Source organism: Lates calcarifer, linkage group LG7_1 (genome assembly GCF_001640805.2).
Source record: "Lates calcarifer isolate ASB-BC8 linkage group LG7_1, TLL_Latcal_v3, whole genome shotgun sequence".
Lineage (NCBI taxonomy): Eukaryota > Metazoa > Chordata > Actinopteri > Centropomidae > Lates > Lates calcarifer.
The window spans coordinates 9134705-9152417 of NC_066839.1; the positions used below are offsets into that span (position 1 = coordinate 9134705).

General features: G+C 43.5%; 1 protein-coding gene across 1 annotated transcript in view; it reads right to left on the bottom strand.

The window, feature by feature from the left end:
- Nucleotides 1-759: 759 nt before the first annotated feature.
- LOC108883110 (uncharacterized) overlaps nt 760-17713 on the bottom strand; it is a 72870-nt gene continuing 55916 nt past the window's right edge. The window contains exon 3 of the mRNA XM_018676001.2: nt 760-1968. Within this exon, the coding sequence (XP_018531517.2) occupies nt 1866-1968 (103 nt within the window). The 3' untranslated portion in view covers nt 760-1865. The remainder of the gene's footprint in view (nt 1969-17713) is intronic.

Consider the following 17713-nt stretch of genomic DNA (forward strand, 5'->3'; position numbering starts at 1 on the left):
CTTCCCTCCACTGAAGGGCATATGCTGCATTGTCACACCATGTTACAGGTAGAGCTGTCAGAGGAAGCTAAAATGGCTTGGCAGTTGGAGCAGCTGCTCTGATAAGACTTTGCCCACTCAAAATCCAATCAGACAACAGGAAGATTTACTACAGGAAACGTATTGAGCACATATTTCTTCTTTTGTTCCACTCATTCTGTTGTCTAAAACACTGTGAGTGATTAATCTGTGTCATTGGGATATTCCTGGCACGCCATTGCGTACTCTCCCTCTCTTTGTCCTTCCTCTATCTCCTTTTGCATGCACATACACACACACACGCAGTTAAATAAGACACACACGCACCAATACGCTGACACATTCGAGTGAGTGAACGCCGGGCATGCCATTGATGCTCTGCTCTGGCTTCATCCATCACTGATAATGGCTGAGGACAGCTGTGTGTTCAGTCCCCCCCTCTCTCCATCATACGAGGCGGACGGATAGAGAGGAGGAGGGGTGTATTTACTCTACCTTGCCTCCTAATCACACACCCACCACACATCATGTAATACTGTCCTGCAACCTACCCCCCCATCACAACAGTCCCAACAACCCCCCCCTCCCACTATCAAGAATAGTCGCCCGGGGCCAGGCCCAGATGGCCGTGGCCTGCAGCAGCCTGCACATTGGTGCTATCTGGCTCTACATATACAGCAGGGCTGGAATAGGAATTAGTGATGCAAAGCTTGGGTACACACACATATACACACACCCTCTTCAGAGCTCAATAACCTCCTTTTACATCCTGTAACTCATACACCGATACACCGAAATGTACTGCACCTATGAAACATAATATGTGTGTGAGTGGGTTTGTTGACATCCATGCCAACAGACCTGCACCATTTTAGTTGCATACATTTATTCCATCGGCCTACAGTGCTCCATAAGACAGGGAAATCTGAAACCTGGGAAACTGCATGTATTTGCTCTGTAGGCTAAACATGAGAAAATGGAGCAATCTGGTGGAAAATACATGGGTCGAAAAAATTAAGGGAACACTTAATCATTACAGTATAACACCAAATCAGTTAACCTTGTGATTGTGAATCAATTTCACCTGTTTTGGTGCAAATGAAATTAAAAATGAAAACAACAGGTGCAATGGTGAGTCAAAAGCAAGATAACCCCCAAAAAGGGAATGGTTTTGCATGTAGTGGCCAGAGTTTGTTAGTTTTGTGCTCTGCTAGTGTTACCACTGGTAGCATGAGGTGGTATCTGCGCTCCGATCAGGTTGAACATATAGTTCAACACCAGAGCGATGCCAGGAGAATGGCCATTATGCAAAGAGAGCTGGACAAGGCCATAGAAGGCCTCAAGTGGGACCTGTGCTCACAGCCCAGCACTGTGCAGCTCACTTGGCATTCCCCCAACACCAGAATTGGCAGGTACGCCATTGGCGCCCCATTCTCTTCATAAATGAGAGCAGGCGACAGACGTGAAAGAGTGTGGAGATGCCATGGTGAACATTATGCTGCCGCAGACTGTTCAGGAGCTCACTGATGCCCCAATCCAGGTCTGAGAGGAGATCCCACACATTCTACTGAGTCACATTGGACACAAGCTGGATCAGCCTGTGATTTCAATTTTTTTTACTTTGATTTTTGATGTGATTTTGAATCCAGCCCTCAATGGGTTGATGATTTTGGTTTCCATTGACTGTTGTCATTTTTGTTCTCAACAAATTATACAATGTACATCAGTAAAGATTTTCAACTTTAGTAATTTGTTCATCAAGATGTGTGTGATTTAAATGTTCCCTTGATTTTTCAGGTCTCAGGTTGTACCTCCTTTCCATGTTGGCTGATGGAGTAGAAGATTGTTCAGTAGTCGCTGTAGGTGGTGCTGAACAGGTGTTGTCTGTAGATCTCTTGTCGTACACGGGCTCTTGTAGTCTTGAGGTCGGTTCCAAGTGTGGTTCCAACACTGAGTGAGAGATAATAAAGATGTTTGGGGGTTTAGAGAAGATAGTTTTAGAATGTTTCAACATTATGAGATCATCTAGAATCATAACGCCATAATGATACGCCAGACTGATTGTTTTCTAGAGTTCTGATCAGTTACTATGACGATGATGTGGATTAGATTTAAAGCTTGTTCTATCAATATATACAAATGTATACAAATATACATTTCCAATGAAAACCAACAGAAGTTCCACTAAACATAAAAATAAAAAAAATCAACCAGTGCAAACATAAGCAGGAAATTATATGTTGTGAATTAAATGCCAATGAGAAAAAGTGACAAAAATAGATGGAAATTAAATCTACCCAAGCTGTTACTGTTCTTATTTTTAACTTTTATTCTATGTATTCACAAGCGGACTTCACATGTATTGATGTTTGTGTAAATATGTTTTGCCGTAGGATCTCATAAACTGCCGTGATGGGTGTGATAAGGTGCAACTGTTGAGTTGTCCACAACCTTTGTTGTACACAACAAATGTACACATATACAGTTGATGCAGATGGAAAAACATCAACTGAATGAGTAAGTGAACTAATAAACACAATACAATAGAGAAAAGAGAGGATAGAATAGAAAAAGAGCTTTAAAAATTGTAAATTCAAGAATCAGGAGAAAAAGAAACCACATGGCTTAATTCACATCAGTGAGAGCAGACACAGCCAGCAATTATTTACACTGACACTCAAAGACACAGAGAAAATTTCTATCTTTATGCACTGCTATGCATGCATCTCTCTGCATACTCTCACCTCTGCAGTGTCTGTTTCACACACATACATGAATACACACACACACACATCAAATGGGGATGCACTGTTTAGACTGGAGTTAATGAAGAGATAACAGCTGATGTGATTAGTTTCCACATGAGTGGAGTCTGTCTGGCTGATCATCCTGATTTTACACACTGCATTCAGTGTGTGTGAGTGGAAGAGGGTTTTCATAGTCGTACGGTTTTTGAACTATCGTATTTAACTAGGTCAGATGAGTGAAAGCAAATTGCAATGTGGTAGCAGTGGAGAAAAGGAGCTGCAATAGCCTTCAAAAGTCAGTTTGCCCACTAAAGCCCCCTGGTGTAGTTTGGGATGCAAGGCCTGGTGCTGGGGAACTTTCAAGAGTTGTTTTGAGTGAGCCATTGTGAGCTGTGACCAGTTGGTATTTAAAATGCCCACTGACCCAAATTTACATACTGACAACTGTTGGGTTTCTCTCCATAATATTGTAAGGTCGTGACCTTATTCTGTAAAGTGCTTTGTTGTGATTTAGTGCTATACAAATAAAATTGTCAACAGCCTTCAAAGGGATGATTTCTTCTGTAAAAAGCTAAAAAACTGTTCACACTCAGGTTTATGGATCATTATGAACAATATAATGGGGACACTGCAACTGTAGATGTTACAGTTGAATGTTTTAAATGTCATTTTTATGTGCTGTGAGAACCACATGAGAAATTCCATTCACTGCCATAGTATTGGGGTAGAGGCCATAACCTTGTTAAGTGGATTGGGACAAGTTTCATTTTCAGTCACTGAGTCACAACAGGCTGTTGACTCAGTTTTTTCTCATTTTTTTTCAAACAATTAATCACATGACTTCCACGCTTTGTAGCATGTAGATTACAAATCTGGGAAACAGACAGTGCTGGTAGAGGATCGGGAACCTGTACTAGATACTAGATACCCTGAATTAAGGAAATGAAATCAGTATCGGGAAAGAAAAAGACACATCAGAGCATCCACTCTTTCATCTTGGGAAAATGAAACCAAAACTATTTGCATGTGTAGATACCAATAAATGTCTTGATTTATTTTGGGTGAATCAACCCTTTAAAACTCGTAGTAGAACACATCTTTGTCTGCTCTGTTATTTCCTGTGAAGCTTCTGCTGCCGGATGGTGATGAAATCATAGCATCATACTTTGTCATCAGCAAACCGGAAGAGAGTCTGTTTTTGTCACGCCGAGAACAACAATGAGCTTTATTTACAGTACATGACTCATTTTCACATATTGTTGACTAATCTGTAAACTAAGCTGTAAACAGCACACTGAGGTCAGTTCCAGTAAATCTCCACAGATGGCAAGCTAATGTTATTCAATTAGCAGGTGATGGAGGAGGGTGGAACCCGATCCCCAACAAAACACCAGTCCAGCACACTCCCTTCTATAAAAGACACCTGTCAGAAACAAGAGCCTCCTTTACCCTGGCTGTTAAAGAAAAGCACTCTCCTTGTCTCATCATCATTTAAGACTTAGGCACTTCAAAGCTGGCCAGGTACAATAGCAGCGAGCAGGCTGCCTTCAAAAGAACAGCACAAGTTATGGTGAGGTGGCAGGAGAGAAGAATAGCCCTGTAAATCATAATAGAGAGGAAAATATAAAAGACGAGGCGGAGAGACGCAGTTCACCTGTTCTCTGTAACACAATCACTTAACGATCCTCAGGGCGCATTGTAAGGGAGAGTGCTCCTGTAGCTCGCGCCCTTGCTTTGTGCCCCGCTGGAGCGCAGAGATCATCTTCCCCCTCTCCACAGACCCCCTGACCTTCTCTCTGTTCCACTTACACACACACACCCATCGAAATTACCCTTACTCCTCGCAGATTAAGATCAATGTCATTCATCGCGTTTAGCCTTTGATTTGGACCAGAGAAAGGGAAGGGAGGGCACACGGGGAACCTGGGAGCTGTGTGAGGATGGAGGAGGGTAAAAAAAAAATGTCCTCCATTAGATGTGGATGAAAGTGGCTTCTTTACTTTCCCCTTGAGCTTGTGGGTGCTTTATGTGAAGGGTAGTTGATCTTTGAAGTCACTGCGGGTTAAAACAAGGACACATGATTTGCATATGCACTTTTCTTTTTTCAATCTCATGCAAGCATTTCACCAAAAAAATGGTCAAGCCACCATAATAACATTGGGTTCAGACTCAAACACACTAAGCTGCATTGGTAGGCATTTACAGGTGAGAATCAGGTGCAGATTGATTGAGGGCTTAATTGACTTAATGTATGTATTAACAGAGCTAGATGTGGCACAGTGAGACAGCCTCTACGCACATTAATTGTTGAACATTTTTGGCCTGTAAATGACCACACACAGTGGAGAGGCAGACAGGAAGTATAGAGGGGGAGAGAGGGGAGATGACAGGCAACAAAAGTCCCTGGCCAGATTTAAACCAGAGGTGTTGTAGTTGGGTCACATCTTGCCAAAGGCTGAGCCAGGATCGGCTTTCTGCCAGATGACCCTGCTGTTTTTGCCCCCACTGTGCCAACGCAACGGCCTTATTGAAACAAATGCGTTTTTTGTTATTTTTTACACAGTCTTGAATCCATGCTGTCTGCTCTCTGTGTGATTAAGCCCAACCCCCATTACCTCTGCTTCTCTCAGCATTACCACAGGGATTCCTCTGTGTGTCAAGTCCCTGACCTTTGACCCGGCCCATAGGTAAGCTTAGCTTTTGGACAGCACTGACCCTTTTCTATAGATAGCTTTTTTTTCCATTGACGTTCCAAACTCTCTCCAATCTCCACTCTCTCTCCGTTCCCCTACCACCCCCCAACATCCCCACCCTTGGAGTCACCAGGGTATGTGACGGTCTAAATGCCCCCTATTGTTGGCAGAATGGACCTTTTGTCCGCACCCCCTGCATGTGCTGACTAAGGGACATCCAGTGAGCCCACTTTTGAGTCCACCCAGGGGTATGAGAGGGGTGGATACAGAGGGTCAGCTAGGCCTTGCAATGACCCCCCCCCCCGCCGAGTGTTTAGGGAATTTCCTGATTCACTAACTTTTTACATAGCTGACAATCCTTGCCTTTATACAACTCCAATGGCAGATACATTCAGCCTCACACCTAGCATATGGACTATACATGTACACTGAAACAGACATTTAAAAAACGCATAAACTGTGTCCCATAAGATTTTCTTAATGCCTCACACTCGAAACAGCAGCAGAGGATTCATTCTCCTTTTTTGGTTGACAAACGTGTGCATTACTAATAGGCTGTGAATATAACCTAGTCACAGGCAGAGGTTCTCTGTGATCACTCATTTTAAATTTCGACATAGCCGATGATACAGCACAGCTGTTTTCAATAACCTGTATTTATGCTGATTTGGTTAGATGACATAGCAACCATGAAATGATTTGGTCAGCCAGTAGTCTGTCCCAGTCATAACCAGATACTGGCTGTGATGCAGCAGTTTTGTTGTTTACCAAGTGAAAAGGGGCTGAAGAAGAAAAGAGCTGTTTTTTTGTTGAGGCATTTCACTGTCGACAGACGTCTCGAGAAAAATGAGCTGTAAAATCTAAGGTGGACACAAATCATCAAAGCTATACTAACAAATGGTCACACGAAAACAGCACTGTAAAATTGAGATGGCTTATAGTAGACAGATGCCCAAAATGGAAAAGAAAAAGACGCGTTCACACATGCATTCTGAATAATTACCAGTATTAATTCCTCAGACATGCTCCAATAGAGGCAGCAGCTTCTGTTGTCAAACAAATCTTAAACATTATGCTAACACAATATGACCATTCACACACCACTATCATGAGTGTGGAACCCCTCTGCTGCCAGAAATAAGCACTGTACAGCAGAGCATCCCAACACTGCCAACAGCAGTAATGACACACTTGTTCACATTGTTTGCCAGTAACGTTTTTTTTCTCCTTTTGTCTTGAGCATGCAGTCAAATTGCTGAATGCTTGAATAAGAAAGGCTCCATATGTAAAAGTATCTTCCCCAAAGGGGTGGGGAGGGGGGTTGAAAAGAAAGACAAAGAGACAGATAGAAAAAAAAGATAAATGAGAGTGGTAGCATCTGGGATTATTACTTTATTTCCGTAATGAGGATCTGCGCATACAGCAGTTTGTGGACCAATAATTAATCTCACTAACATCCCTTTTTAATAGACTGCCATTAACATGCTTTTAAAAATGGTGCTTTTAAATGGTAGGCAATTCACTGCATACATGAGAGCACACATTAGTGCTGAATAGTATTTACTGGCCATCCTTTAAACAGCTCCCCTTAAAATCTAATCTGCTAATGTATCCAAATCACACGGCTGTCCCGGGCCATATATCTTTAATTGTATGTCGGTCCACTATAACTTTTTAAGAGTCAGACGCCTGCTAAAGACTGCTCTACATCAAAAAGCTGCCGCCCAGCACCTAATATCCTCTGCCATCACAACGACCCCTTCCTTTCACTTTGATTGGGCTAATTGTGTTTCCTGCTGAAATGCAGTAAACTTAAGGGGAAACTGGAAGTGCATATGCACGTACCCTGGAGCGGGCATACAAACTCAAATTCACACTGTAGGCGGCTTTTCAAACAAGAGGCCATTAGAGACAATAGGCAGCCTCATTCACTTTCTGAGGGTCCAATTTACATGGCAGTGGCAGGTACTAAAGCCTCTTCAGCCATTTGGAGTATGGACTCTTCTTCTGACACCTCTCCCTTGGTCATGTGTTGGAAATAGCTCATTATCTCTGAGCAGTTTAGTACATGAAGTTCAATCTGACCATGTATCTTTCCATGTACTGAAGTGTCCTTGAGCAGAAAAAGAAACCTGCTCTGTAACTGATTCTGACCTCTGACCTGCCATTAGAGGAAGGCAAGAATTGTCAGATTAAAGCAGGTTTTAAACGTGGAGAAACAGATAGGGGCGCTCTATCACGTTTCAGTAACGGATGGTTGGACTTTTACACAAGTGTAAAAAAGGTTTTTGATTGTAGCGATACAACATCTGGCCCCAGCCGGATCTGACAACTCATCGGTTTTCACTCGGAGAGCCATCATGAAACCGCACTGTGGTCGCCTTTGTTATCACAGCCCGTCGCTCTTTCGCTCTTCATCCCTCTCTTTCTCTTTGTCAATCTGGGTGAGCTCCTGTTGACCCCGAGGGCCTCTGCGGTGGGAGCGGGCTGCGTCGGACCACTTCAGAGCCCATCCCAAAACCACACCAAGCTTCCTGTGCCATCAAGGGGGTGTATTTCTCTTTCCCCTACTCTCTGCCTCTCTTTATCTGAAACCTGATCCCATCTCTGGTGCTGGTGACCTGGTCCGTGTGTGTTGCGGCCTTGGCAGAGGCAGACAGCGTGTTAGTGAATGGGAGGGAAGTCATATGTTAGCAGTTTGAACCTACAGCCCCAATTAGAGGCAGCTGTTGCTGCGCTATCGCACCACAGCGGAGGGGAGGGGAGGGGTGGGGGGGGACTGAATTTATGGTCTGCGTCTCTGCGGCGACCCCTGTTTGATGTGCAGATAATTAGGAAGTGAATGACTTCCTGTGGGTTGCTGCTGGAAGGGGCAGCTCCATACAATAATAAAAAACAGGGGAAAAAGGGAGAACAAGGAGAGGAACAGCTGAGACAGAGATGCATGTCGAAGTGGTAGCAGGGTCAGGTGGTGTGCCAACAGAAGCTGGAGGTCGTCTGCTCTTTATAGGCAGTGCCACCGTGCAACCATTCGCCCTCGTATAGTAAGCATGTGCATGCTTCTGTGCGGGGTGCACCCTCTCACACGTGACACACTTGACCCCCTGGTTTTGGATTCGATCATATTCAAAGACTAAATCAGTCAACGCATCGCAGCAGTCGGCTCTCAGCTCCTCTTTTCTCCACATACCATCCTTTGACTCCCCCAAGAACACGCCTGTGCAAGTTAGCAGCTCAGAACATATTTACAAACTTGGCAAGATGAGCTAACAGTCCAAGCGGTAGAAGAAACAGAACAGATCAAAGAACGAAATCCACGTCCCTATAGATTAAGGAAAAAATCCACTCACATTTGCCTGGACATGCCATTTCAAACATCTCGAATAATCATCTGTCAAATTTGCACCACAGAAGTTTCTGTTGAGACTACCTTTAAAGATTTTCTCCAAAGCTCAGTCTTAACTCAAATACAATTGGCTTGTTCCATAGCAACCCTTTGTTTTTCCACTTGTTTCATCACCACCTTGCATGTCATTTCAACTTTGACCTCTTCAGCCAGAAGTCGTGACCCCCGCTCATTGTCCTCCCGATTTCCCCTGAAGAGGATCAGAATCCAGAAATCCAATCTGAAAAAAAAGCCTCTTGAATAAAAATAAATAGTAATTGATTCCCAAGATTCCTCACAGTCAAGTGTTAAGTCAGTCAATAAAAGTTTCTAACAGACTCTGCTGGTCACTGTATGAGCAACAATAGGGCCAGATTGTGATGCTCGGCCTCTTTTGTTTCTCTCCAGCTTCTCCGGTGAAAGAAACACAATAGGAAGGAATGCATTGGTTTCTGCTTGAGTGCTAAACCCAATCAGGATGATAACAATGTGCTTTAGAGGACTAAGAGAGTCTTTAAGTATCCTTACATAGCATCAGATTAGCCTGTTACCATCCACCCCCCCCCCACTCCCCTGTGGCCGGTCATTCATGTGCAATGTAAGGCAAACACTAAACAACAACAACACACATAAAGGCAAAACCTCCTTCACATTTGTCATGTGCTCATGCATTTATCCATCGGGTTAATCAATACAAATCAATGAATAAATCAGGTGGGTGTATTAAGACATTGCTCTGTCACCATATGGGTGAGAAAGTGCACAAAAGAACAAGTGGCTGCTAAGTTGTCCACAAGTATTTAATACACTGCTTTAATTTAAAGTTTGCCTTAATAACTGACGAGCACTGAACCTCAACACCTTGAGTATTTATCGAAAAGTGTCAAGACTTGAATCTTAGCATCAAATAAGTGGTAAGTATTAAGTATAAGTATTATTTGACACAATGTGACACATTGTTATGTGAAAAAACAGGTTGATGTACATTTACATTGTTCTGATATCTATTGCTAAAACTCAGGTCTGATACTTTCATGAATATTGAAACATTTTAAACAATACCAAGTCTGATTTTAGGTAGAATATTGGTGAGGGTCACTGCTTTGATGAATCAGAGGGTAAGACAGGGATGAGCAATACCACAAATTCAGGTTCCAGTAAAACACCAAGTAATATCAGGGTCAGAATCAATCAATACCAATGTCAAGAATTTTCCTTATTAAAAGCAGCTAATGTAATATCATAGAGGGGAGGGAAACATGTCACAGTTAATGAGATGAACGTAACATTAGTAGGCTTCATCACGTGCAAAAACACAAGACAACTTTTAATAATTGATCATTATGTGAATTATCTGAACTAACAATGTGACCACTGTACCTATGCACATAAAAGCAGATATATATATATCTCCACATATATATGTCCACTATATATATACACAGTCCATCTATCCCGAGGGTGTTACACATAATAATAAAGCTTAAAAAGCATAAGAGGCTTTATCCATACCAGTATTGTGGTGCTACAGCAAATACTGCAAATATTATTTCAGTGTTTAACCTCACTGAATTTGAATATCAACCCATGACTTCATTCACTCTCTTTTAAATACAACATCTAAGCACCCTTGGTGTACATTATGATGTCATTATTGTTATTGATGTCATCTGGGTTATGCAACAGATCTCTCACACACACATAAACACACACACACCCCACAGTCAAAGCAAACTTTTCAACCAAGGACCCTCACAGCTCTGCCCTGAGAAAAGGGAAAATATTCTCCTTTGATAAGACGCTGTTTTCTTTTGGGAAGCTGGGAGGAGTCCATGATATCTTGTTATGCTTAGCATTTGTTTTACTCTATGAGGACATGCGATGTATCTGAGCTGGTATCTGTATTCCCATTACGACATGTGCCTCAGTGCCATGAGAAAAGTATGCCTGCCTGTTGCCCAAGGAAAAAGAAAAATCCAAGGCTTTCATGAAGACGTGGTGAGACACAGAGCTTAAATGGCAAGGTATGGGAGCGTATGTATTGTGCCAAGTGCCCTGATTTACCACATTGCCATGCCATGTAATTAAAAAAGAACATCAACAACAAACCCCATTTTTCACCCCCTCTCTTATTCCTCTTCCCCATTTCTCATTTTGTTTTCCATCTTTTTTCCCCCTTTTACATTGAAAAACCATTGGCCTCTCCCCCCTCCGCTGCTCTCCTGCTTTTCTGTGCTGAGGGTCGCTGACAAAAGGAATTGTGCAAACGAGCCTTTAAAATCCCTAAATGGTTGTGGTCTGCGCACAATGGGCCAAAGAATGCGGCACTGGACAAAGGCCGGCCCTTGCCCCTCCACTCCGCCCTGCAGTGATGGATCCGAACGGACGCATGAACGTGGGCTGGATTTGGGGCTACAGAGGCGCCACCTCGCCCCCCACTGGGCCAACCAAAAGGGACAGGCCTCGGGGATACACTGGAACCCCAGCTAAGGGCCTCAAAACAATCACGAGCTGCTAACTAGCCTCGCCATCCATAGGCCTTGATTGATATGGGAAACGCATGCTTGCTTCTCCATACAGCTCCCTCCATCACTCTTTATCATCCTCAAAGCCTGAAATTATTCCCCCTTTGAAAGCCAACACTATAGATTAGATGTGGGCAGCCATTAAATGCTGATTTTATGTACATAACAGGTTTATATTAGCCCTAAAATCATGTTTTATGAGCGTCCTACATGCCTTACGGGGACACAGGCTGTAACGAATGGCAGAGAAATATGAAAGAGTGATGGTGAAATCAGAGAATGAAGGTATGGAGAAATTATAATATGTGTTTTATTAATGGGGACTGCCCCCCTCGGGGCTAACAGTACTAAGAAAAATGTTAGTTTGCATGGTTCAAGGATGGAAAATGTGTTCTGACAACCCAGATTAAACCTTGTGTACAGGATGGTGCTTTGAGGAACAGTCAAACTTCACTGGCAAATTGAAAACAGGTTGTGGATGTTATGTGGATACTCTACATTCATCTGAGGGTACAATTTCTAACCAACTGGCTGGAGGAAAAGGAGCTCAGCCCTAACTTATTCCTGGTCGGGATCAGAATATATCTCAGCATGCAACAGGAAAAAGGTGCATAAACACTGTGGTTTAGAGTTTTCACTTCACCTGGTCTTCCTGTCTTTGAACTATATAGGAGCAAAACACAGCACCTCGAGGAAACCCAAACAAGCACAAGTGGACATAGTGTGAGGCACTGATCCAGCACACACTGCCCCAACTAAATGAGTTGAGGAAAAAAATGGCAAAAAGAAAAACACTCACAACAATATGTGAACATTAGTGTTATGTAATCCATATCCAGGATGCAGCTGCAGAGTGTGGACATCCTTCAGGAGTCAGATTGGCAGCTGATTTCCTCCATCCCCTGGTTATTCAAAGCAACCAGCAAGAACCCCCTTTGGTTTCATAAAAACAATTTAAAAAAAAAAAAAACAACTTTAGGTCACATCTGATTTGTTGCTTGTAAACATACAATCATTTGACCGTTGAATGTCTGCATAAGCCTGCAGCTAATTTCTAATAGATAAAGGACAATAAATGACAATTTGGTGTCTGTAATTACAGCACTGCTGGGCTTGAGGATAGAGGAGTGAGTATTCATTGAGCCCGGGGATATATTTTGAAACACTTGGTGCTATTATAACTCTGCACAATGCCAAATGACATCTACATGGGTACATGAGACCATGTGACTGTTTTTCCAGCTGGGCTTCAAGCAGTTGGCTGAGTTTTTATTTGCTGTGCGTCTGTTGCAGAGGGTTGTGGTTGAATATGGCGTCATAGCAAGTTGTAACATCACACAAACAGTTTTTGGAAAATAAAAGTGAACCATTGACTCCATGCTCGTCTATTGTCCCTATTTTACCCTTTACTGCATCCACGACTGTGTCGTCTCAGTTTCAAAAAATCTATAATTTATTGTTCTTAAAAATGAAGTTTATCATCCATGATTATTAGACACAACAAGCCACATCTAGGCAAAATGTATCTTCACCTTTTAATAAAAGTCCAACCAATCAGTAACTTTTTATAAATCAGCTCTAACTGCCCTGAATAAACATACAGACGGGACAGTGTTCTTGAATTCTCTTGCTCTTCCTCCCCTTTTCTCTCACCAATGTGTCATAACTCTATTACACACTTGCTCTGATGCACTGCGCTCTGGACACACGCTCTAACTCCTGTTTCTCTTTCATTTTCCACATATCCAGATAATAAGCTGTAAAAGTTACAGTAAAACTGAATCTTTCTTTAGTGCTCCATTGGAGCTTGTTGTGATAAGATACGGCAAGAACAAAAGAAAGTCGGCGCAGTGAAGATCTTTTGAAGTATTGTGAGTGTTATTGCTTTTTGTTAAGGTGCAGGCATTTCCTGTAAATGAAATTTGGATGTAGATGAGTATTGGATGTTACTTGTATAGCCTTGACATAATCACACATGTTCTAGACAATCCTCTGAAAAGGGTTCACACACCTCCTATGTGTATCTAGTGAAAGCCTGAGGCCCGCATTACTCACAATGGTGGTATTTTCAAGCCCTGACTTCATATCCTGCCCTCGTTTTTGTCTTATTTGACTGGGGGCCCCCCAACCCTCTTGGAGCGTGCACCCCAATCTATGTAAATCCCCTCTACATACCTCAGCTGCACTTAGAAGCACGTCGATTACATAACTGGCACAACTGCTGTGAAGTTGAGCGGACCCAGGGCAATCAGACGTGCCACGACACCGAGTAGTAATCTAGCTCTGTTTAATTTTTAATTCTGGACAATGCTCGTATTCATTCAGAAAACCAGGAAAAAAGACGGTTGCGTTCTGTTCTGTTAATGGTTAATATCTTCCTTGCCACTTTCCTTTCAATTCTTGCAAGACACACACACACACACAGAACCCCTCCCTGCACTTGTTTTATTGCTTTTGAGTGGGTGGTGTTAGTGATACCTCTCTGATTCATACTGCTGTTTGAAGTAGGATCATTTTTCCAGCTGTGCACATGCCATTCACCCAGGTATCCACCCACAGACACAGTAATACTGCTTCACCCCCTCCCTTCCCCTCCACCCTCCACCTTCCACTTCGACTGGTAATGGATTTTGGAATGTGGGTAGAAGACTGGACTTGAAAAGATTGCCACTAGCATCAATAAAAGCAGGATACCAAAGAGTAAAAGAGAAAGACCGACAGACAGATGATGGTTCGGAAAAGAGAAGATTTTGTATGTGTTTGACAAAGCACCACAGAAGTCAGAGAGGGCCGGCGGTGATTGTTTGGTCATGGTTGGAGCTCAGATTTCCAATTGCTGGTTTACTACAAATCCAGTGTGGTGAATTAATATGTAGGAGCAAGTATCAGGTGCCCAGTATTCATCTTTGGCAGATCAACTGCTACGTCCAACACTGAGTACACTTAAGCAAACCTCACCAGTGTCCTGAACTCCAGGCAAAAGTCTTTCTGCATTTCTGAAAATGCCTCTGACTATGTCCACACTAACTAAAGTAAAATGTGAAAATGCTTTTCTGTCTCTCTCTCCATCTACACTAAAGGGGTCAGTATGCTTCACACAAAGTCCTCGTTGGATCATAAAACAGCAACTGAAACCCTGGTCCCCCAAAACTTTTCCAATGCTGGATTTGGGGCGACTGCATCAGACAATTTTTGCAACTTTCTGAGTTCAGTTATGTTTATCCTGCTGTTCAATCTCTTTTTTTTTGTTCTTCATCTAAACAGTTCTGTCATTTTCCTTGTGTACAAGCAAGTGCAACACTAAGAATGCCTTAAAAGTAAAACCGTCCAAAAGTGTACATGTTGTTTAAATAGAGATAATGGCACACACTTTCACAAAGTCTCTCCTGGAAGTCACTGTGATAGTGTTAGTCTTGGCTGAGCTTGAGAGAGATGTTGTCACCTCAGCACCCCTGGCGAACGGCTGCTTGAAGAGGGCATACTTGTTGCTCTGCGGGTTTCGGAAAGCTACAGAAATTGTCGGACACGGCACCCCACAGTGTCAGAAAGCTGTGAGGTGATGAGGTTTCAGATGCTAGCTGGAGATCTGTGTGGGAAAAACTGCAAAAACTGTGTTAAATTTAGCCAACCTAGTTTAGTGTATAAGCCGGTTGTTCCGTTTTATAAGTCTGTGAGTCTAAGTGCATAGTGTACATCTATTATAGCTGGAGGATCAAGTGACTGTAACCCTGATGCGGTTGTCCTCAGATGTGTTAAAGGTCTTTTACAAAGTGCAGGGACTTTTCCTCCAGGCGAGGCTCAGTGCCACCAGAGGCCTCTGTAAAGAGGGGCTATAGCTACACGCTATTAATGTTAGCCACACTCCCCAACAAAACAAGGAACAAAAAGCTACACAACACCCTACTCATTCCTTTAACCAAAGTCACACCAGCGAAGGGTGCAGCGCAATAAATTAACGTCCGATTAAAAATGGCCGTCTCGCCCGCCAAATTGTCATCAAGTGGCACCATTGATATGGGCAACAAAACCGGGCACATCACCAATCACCCGCTCAATGAGAAAAGGAAGGAACTAAAAACAACATTCTTGAGCAGGTCGGTCTTTCATGAGCTGGATGGAAGGGAGGGGTAGATGCTAAGGTTCTGAGGTATGTAAAAGCGGGGTACACAGGACCCCACAAAGGGGGGGGTTGGGGGGGGACGGGCCACCCTGACAGTCTTGGCGGTGCAGGTTTTTTTTTGAGGGGTGTGAGGGTACTAGAGGGATGGAGGGCAGAAGCTGGGAGGGGGTGTTCCCCCTCTTCAAAGCCTTTCCGCTGGTTCTGGGGCCCTGTGGATGGAGAATGTAGGTGGGGGGTGTGGTGAAGGGGTGAGGGTGGGTGAGGGTAAAGGAGAGAAAGGGAGAATTAGGGAGCCCTCTCTTTGTCTGCTGGCATCAGGGGGGTCGGTTAGACACTGAACGCCTCGGGAAGATTAACCGACCAGGCCCGGTCGGAAGCTGAAGGGTAGGTGGGTGGGTGCGTTGGTGGTGGAGGGGAGGGGGGGTTGTAGTAGGAGCCTGCTTTGTTTCTGATCCACGATAGGATGCTGGAGAGGAGAGATGGAATGTAAGAAATGGAGATTGATTGATTGGTACAGTGCATAGCGATGCGGGGGGGGGGTCAGCGCTAAGCCACGAGTTGCTCCCCTGATTCTCATGAGGCGAGAGAAAGGGGATCACCGGCCAGCGGTTTGAATTTTTTGAAATATGGAGGAAATAAGGTGCACGGGAGTTGAATGGTGGGAAGCGAGAAAGAGAAACGGGGGAGGCTGTTAAGGTGGAAAAGGAAGAAACGGGGGAGGAAACTTGGGGGGGGGGCTTCCTCAATACGGATTAGCAGAGCTCCACGGTTTTGGGGGGGGGGGGTGAGAAGGAAAAGGAGGGAGGAGAGGATGAAAGTTGGGGTGGGAGAGGAGGGTGAGAATGAAGAATTGCCATTCGCTTCACTCACTTCACTACACAGGAACAAAGCATGATGGGAGGTACTTGACATAACACTCTTCCAGGCCATGTTGGTGTATGTGTGTGTGCGTTAGAGAGAGAGAGAGAGAGTGAGTGTGTGTATGTGTGTGTGGTGTCCAGTATGTCAAGGGGAGGTAAAATTTGGAATTTGATGATTGTGTATTTCTGTTTTGGTTGAAGTGTCAAAATTTTTGGATTTCCTTGCTAATATGAAAATACTTTTTTGGAGGGAAAAAAATACATATTCTGCCCACTAAAAGAAATGACGGCTGGTTATGATCAGAAAAAGTTGTGCTCATATCATATAGATACACAGTGATACACAGCTGTACATGAGTGTTTAAAAGAAGAAATTGTTCATGAAATCTGACCTATGTTTTTAATATAACAAAACATAAGCACTTTTCTGTAACGCTGTCCCATCACAGCTGAGTTTCATGCACTGGTATCAAACTTGGCCAAGTACAAATAAGTAGAGATATTCAGCTCACAAATAGTGTATTGGAAATGACCTCTTAATTTCTCTCTGCTCTCTCACAGTACATCTTTGAAATTCACAGCCAGGCTAAAAAGGTATGCAACAGCTGAGAGCAAAGGAGCACTGTGCAGCGGCGGCAGCGTCTCTGCCTGTAGCTAATGACCTGAGGCAGAGTTTCAGAACCCTCATTAAGGCCTCATTAATTACAGGAATGATAGAGATTATCTCCACAGGTGATAGCCCACCAGGGATAGAGTTCCCTCAGGAACTCTAAACACAGAGTCTGCTGCAGGTAAAGGCTGCTTCTCTTCTTTTATCTTGCTTAGATCTTATAGACTGAGGATAAAAAAATATCAGCCAACATCACAGTGCGATTCTGAGTCACCTTTACAGACAAGTGCAGAGGTAAATGTTTGTGCACGGTGGAGTGCAGAAATGTGTGTGCTGGGAAAGTGGAGGTGTCTTTATTGATGGTGTGCAATGAGGTGTGTGACACTGTCTTTCTATCTGTTTGGCTCTGAGCAAACAGAGTAGAAATATTATTTTAGCGTAACATCCTGTCAGTAAACATCATTTTCTGTTATAGCTTGTTCAGAAACTGTCCCACAGAGCAGCACAGTCACTGGACGCCCCAACCCCCCCCCCCACCTCCCCACGCCCCCCGGCCACCGTCAACAAAAGCAATTTAAGCTGAGGAAAACCCATTTGCCCGCCTCTGATAGGTTAAAAGGCCTGTTTTCATTTGAAATTCTCACTTTCCATTTCTCTCCCACTTTCTCTTTCACTCCTCCCTCGCTCTTCCCGGGCCCATATTTACTCCATGATGTGTGTTTGAGTGAGTGTGTGAGAGTGTGTGTGAAGACGCT